The sequence below is a fragment of the Mercenaria mercenaria genome, unplaced genomic scaffold (genome assembly GCF_021730395.1).
Source record: "Mercenaria mercenaria strain notata unplaced genomic scaffold, MADL_Memer_1 contig_1654, whole genome shotgun sequence".
Classification (NCBI taxonomy): domain Eukaryota; kingdom Metazoa; phylum Mollusca; class Bivalvia; order Venerida; family Veneridae; genus Mercenaria; species Mercenaria mercenaria.
In genome coordinates this window covers 1-5,958 of record NW_026459648.1, presented here as the reverse complement: position 1 = coordinate 5,958, position 5,958 = coordinate 1, and the positions used below count along the sequence as shown (strand labels likewise).

At 33.7% G+C, this 5,958-nt stretch overlaps 1 protein-coding gene across 1 annotated transcript; it reads right to left on the bottom strand.

Annotated features, from left to right (window-relative positions):
• Positions 1–2,960: 2,960 nt before the first annotated feature.
• On the bottom strand, positions 2,961–5,836 carry LOC128551775 (MAM domain-containing glycosylphosphatidylinositol anchor protein 2-like). The gene is made up of 4 exons (XM_053532687.1): positions 5,362–5,836; positions 4,189–4,387; positions 3,717–3,740; positions 2,961–3,509 (listed from the first exon to the last, which is right to left on the bottom strand). Exons 1-4 carry the CDS (start codon positions 5,512–5,514, stop codon positions 3,505–3,507), a joined length of 381 nt encoding a protein of 126 aa, XP_053388662.1. The 5' UTR covers positions 5,515–5,836; the 3' UTR covers positions 2,961–3,504.
• Between the last annotated feature and the right edge of the window lie 122 nt (positions 5,837–5,958).

Below are 5,958 nucleotides of genomic sequence, written 5' to 3'. Positions count from 1 at the left end.
TTCACGGTGTATGTGTATTTGCCTTTCCGGGGGCTACGATTGGCAAATTATCCTTTCTGGTCGATCCGAGGGCAGTTCCAGTCGAGTACTTTAATTTCGTGATTATTCACATGGAACTAACAATATTGCAAATGGTAATTCGCTGGAACACATGTCTTCTGATTTAGAATTATTTTTCTTAAGTCATTTTGATAACCTTTACATACAGAGTCAAGCGTCTATTACTTTTATAACTGTACATGATTTATTGTGTTTCTTGCAGACTAGATAAGGTAGGAACTTTCGTCACTCAGTTATTAATTTTGTATTGTTTTCTTGTCATTATTTGCCTTTGTAAAACACTTATAGTTTTCGTTTGGTTTGGCTGAGGGTTAGCGGGTATACCAGTATTCAACTGATTTAACAGAAATTTTATCGACCCGTACTTATTTAATTGTATTGGTTCGTACTTATTTAATTGTATTGGTTTGTCGTCTTTACATGCTTTAAGATGGTTACTCGCTAAGCAGTAACGAGATAAGTTGCATGAGTTTAAGGGTATATTTTATTGAATTACAACACGAAACAGTATTTAAAATCTTTTAATCTAACACCGGCATCGCACAGTTGGATCTATAGAAAAATCAGTTATATTAGAATACATTAGCTTACCTTTTGTTTCCCCCAAAGGCTTCAACTCGTGCGTGTTAATGTTGTCTTGTCGGATCCAACAATATCAGAACCACTTGTGGAAACTGATTTGTTCTAGTACTTTGCGAAACTAAAATTTTAAAATGTAAATCCGGCAGTTTAGTTTTTGCTGAGTTTAACGTCGCACCGACACAGTTATAGGTCATATTGACTTTCCACCTATTAAAAATGATGAAGAACTTAAAAAGGAAGAATCTCTGTTTAACATTTGTAAACAATGTCAGAAATATCGTCTACTACACCTCCCCTTTCTTGTTCCAAAAGCTTTAGGTGTCAAATGTACGACACAAATTCTACACTTGAATGTAAGAAAGTTTACGAATGTATCAGTTAATATCACTTTGGTATTAGAAACCCATCTAAGCCCTATCAAACTCGTTTAGTCTATATAGACACATTTTGACAGAAATAAATACATAAGCACTATACTAATAACATATTAGGTTTTACTCAAGATATAAAAAGGACATTGCCTGTATGTTTCAACATTACAGAAACTGCACGCTAGTATTATTTTTACCCATCAAAGATATGTTACACTCTTGTAACAAGGCATAAGCAGTAACACATAATGTAGACGTTGCCAAACATGCATCGCAAAAGAGGCAACAAATCAGATTTGCTTGGCAATATATCCTTTGAAATAGGTCTCACATATACACATATATTTAATTATAAATTGTACTATTGCAACTGTATGTATAAAGCAGATGAATAGGTTTTGGTTATTTGATTTAGTTTAGTGTGTTGTAATTCTATCTTTTAAAAATCCGGGATTCTTTCTCTACATATATATGCAAAGAGATCTGCATAACTTGTTCAAAGGTTACAGTAGATTGTTGTCCTCCGGTTATACCTGCATTAGTTCTAGGAACCACAAAACTCTATCTTAAAACAGCTCGTAAAATTTCAAAAATACTGAGAAAAAAAGAAGCATAATTCTCCTAGAGTCCTTTCATGTGCGCACCGAGAATTTGTTAGTCAATAATTTCCGACTGCCTTTTAAAACTGTTTAGTTTTACTACTGCACTACTCCACATATCAATAACAATAGCTGCCCTGTCATTGTGACAAAGACAATCTTATTAATAACCAGTGTCCATCTATTCCGTATTATCCACAAAGTTTTCAATTATCAACGACATCTCTCTATTATGAACACATAATAGGTGTGCACTGAATATTAACTTCTTTCCCTAGGGTCAAACCACTCGGATCAACTGACAATCTGGTTACAGGGACAGCAGATGGTTACAGCATGGTAGGAAACTAACCTCACTCAGTAAAAAGAGAGTGGGCGTATATAAAAGGTGGCTATAGAAGAGAGGAGAAACATCAACAACAAACAAGACGATATATGGACTAAAAGAACATAAATAAGTTGAAAATAGGGGCAACGAAAAAACGGCTGTATTCTAATATATGCAAGAGAAAAGACAGCCTTTAGAAATTCCTCTCTTCCTGGTAGACCTTAATCGATTGCGCCTGAAAACTATAACATGCAGTACGTACTAGCTATACGATTGTATACAGCTCTTTCTATAAATTTGAGAAAAGTTTTATATTTATTAGACATACTTAATACTTACATAACCAAATATCATTGTTAAATATATGGACCGACACAAATCTTTAAAGCTGTCAGCTTGAGCTGAACGCTGTATCATATCACACAGCGTTGAATAAGACACGGAGTAAAAACATTAAATCCTTTCACCTGATTAGTAAGACTGTTGCATAAATCTTTCCTATAGCTAAAATTACTATGCATTAACAAGCAGCCTGATTTGCCAGTAGTCACGTTGCATTGGTCATTGAAGGTCATGAAAATGAGGAGATTAATACGGCTGTGCCGAAAAACACAATAGTGTTCGAGCCTATCTAAAGCTGTCTAAAGATGCTTTTTATAAGCATGAAGTGGTTTATGAGTATTAGTTGTTTGAAATTGGGATTTCAGTCGATGAATAACAGAGAAAGGTGATGGTCACCGGATCATTCACCTATAACAATTTATTTTCAGCCCTCAATTCAGATGAGATAGAGGTAAAGACCAACGAAAGCCTTAAAATGTATACCAGCCAGTACTAAAATATACTCCGCTTTTAACTTCCAACTTCCTCACATGAATCAGTTACGTCACGAGGAATATATGCCTTGTCAAGGGATCTAACTTACGATCAATAGGTCTGCGCTCTTCCTTCTGAGCTATGTTGGTGGGTGACCGCGACCTTTACTATGGAGCGCCCTATCAAAAATAAAAACCAATCAAGATATTTTACAAACGCTTTATTAACAAAAAGAATAAATATTTCTTTGAAACATTTTTCGTCAGTTAAATCAAGCAAGCAAAAAAACACAGACAGATAATTATCTGCACTCTGCAATATGTTACATTGATGACCTTTATGACAAGAAACCATGTTACATCTTTTATGACAAAAATTTTGTTACGTTTTTACAACAACAAAAAATCAAGTTTCATCTTTTATGACAAGAAATCATATTAATTCTTTTATTACAAGAATTCATATTCGTCTTCTATGACAAAAAATAAAGTAACACCTTTTACGGCACTATACAATTATGTCTTATTTCTGCTCTCTACTGCATTCAAATTGCAAACAAAAATATAATATATATTTTATAACTCGCCGAAAAGAAACAAATTATACTGTAAGTGGTTATATGTGCATTTTATTGAATTGCAATACATACAAATATCAAAGAACTAAAGACTTCAAAATGTTTGTAACAACTATAATATTGACACTTTCTGATTAATAACATGAAGTAAGATATTCGCCCTTGTCGTCTCTAACCTGTAATGAAATCATTTCATCATTAATGAGTCAAATAAATTGTAGCAATAGTTATTTATCACAATCTACATTCCTCTATTTAATCAATATATAAGATAACATATTTACTTATATAATATACGATAAGAATACCATTATTTAATACACAGTTTGAAAATTAAAAGGAATTTCTATTAAATAATGAAAAGAATCTTCAAATAAACCCACCGACTATAGGTGCTCCGTGACTTCCTGTAAAATCGATATATTTCAGATGTTATTCACTCGTCGAAATTAAAAGACAACATTTTCTTCCTAATCCAATTAACTTTTATATACCCAACTTTATCTACAGTTCCAAAAACTCCTAAATTATAATGAATAGACGACGGAAATCAAAGAGGAATAGGTTCAAATATTTGGTGCATAAATATCATTCCTCGAATTATGAAAACCTGAGTTTCTTATTTAATTAAAATGTATCTAATACGACATCTTAGATAATTAATATTCAAACAATTTATTAGATAAAAGAAATACAATCAGAAACACAAACGCAGCATCCAAATTTAATGAATTCTTCAAACATATCAAATACTAAACACCCTTTTGTCAATTTAGTACTCTTTGCATGGGACTGAAACATGCGCAACTTACTATTCTGTGATATAGCTCTCTACGACTTCAACCTATACCATACCTTGGCATGGTCCATCATGTATGATTAAATCGTCCACTGCCGTATTTCCATGATATGTTGCTCCGACGTCGGCCATAAGGACGATTCTGTAGTCATTTGGAACAGAATCTCTGGCTATTGTAACGGAAGCTTTATTCCATTGTGCCCCCTTGTCCCCTGCCTCCTTAAACACCTGTGTTTCCATTTTCGTACACGTGTTCTACATTAGTAAAATTAGAAATACAAAGTTAAATAATACTACATCCTCAAATTCCTGATTTAAAGATATAGATAAGAATGAAAATAATCAGAGAATGCCATTCAGGTAAAAACAATAGCGGTAACAAACACAGTACAATCCAGTACAATCTTGTTACTTTTTTATTTAAAGTACATTGACCCGCAGTATATACCCGCCACAACACATCAGTCAACATAATCAATAGTCTCGGATTCGCCTGTCGTGATATATTTCAAATGAAGTACACCAAAATATCACGTATTAATTTTCGAACTGCTTGCAAACGATAAAGTCCGTAAGTTCCTAATGAAGTCTGCTGCTGGAAGTACCTAAATACGGTCGCCAGGAAGGCAAAGAGTATTTTCAATATGGCGGCCGATAACCGGTTCGATTCGATTTCATACAAATGATTAACCGGTTTCAAAAATTTGAAATCGTCCCAGCCCTACTGAATATTCAAACTTTATATTTGATAAAAGAAATAATTAGAAGCACATAAACGCAGCATCCAAATCTATAGCCCTCTTCGACCTCAACCTATACCGTACCTTGGCATGGTCTATCGTGTATGATTAAGTCATACGCTGCCGTATATCCATGATATATTGCTCCGACGCCGGCCACGAGGACGATTATTTAATCATTTTGAACAGAATCTCCGACAATTGTAACAAAGCTTTATTCTTTTGTTACACTTTTACTTAAGGTATTATATAAAGTTTTTACTTTGAAGGGTCAACAACTCTGCTTAATCCGATGCTAGACCACGTGAAGCTGGTGCTCATTTCATTATCTGTCATGAAAGGATTGGTTGGTTGTGTATTTCGCTTAACGTATTGTTTTACAGGAAACACTATAACATTTTGTCATTAAAAAGTTATGTGTAACTAAACTACCGACTAAATTTTGTAACTGATTATACATAGCAATGTTTCAGCCGTCATAGGTTTTACCTGTAAAAATACGAACAATCGTCCAGATCCATCCCCAAACATGTAATACCAAAACTCGAAACACATTGTCCTGTTGGCTGGTAGGACAGGCGATAAAAGACTTGCATGTTCCCCTAATTTTCTTGGTGACGAAGATTCTATATATATGTACATTCCCAATACTGTAAAAAATAAGATACAGCATTACCATTATGGTTCGTCTCGCTATCGTACAAATCGTCATAGGATGTATATGCACATGCTATTAATATCATCATCTCATTTAAAACCAACAAACGTTTTTGATTTTCATTCACAAAGAGGACGACTTGCAGAACGAATAGTTCAAGAAAAACATTTCTAATTTCTGTATCAGATCAGTTTCCTTATAAAAAATTCCATTTCATTTGTTTCAAAAAAGCTTTACGGCCAATCTTGCGAACTTAATTTGTTTTATGAAGTTGAAATATTTCTGAAATAAACTCGCATTACTGCTAATACAAAAAAAGTTCCGTCTTATAGCACTATTGATCCTAGGTTTTTCGTTCGTTCCTCTTTAAACGCAGAACACTTACATTCACATTATACATCGGTCTAAGATCTCCGAGGATGTTATAG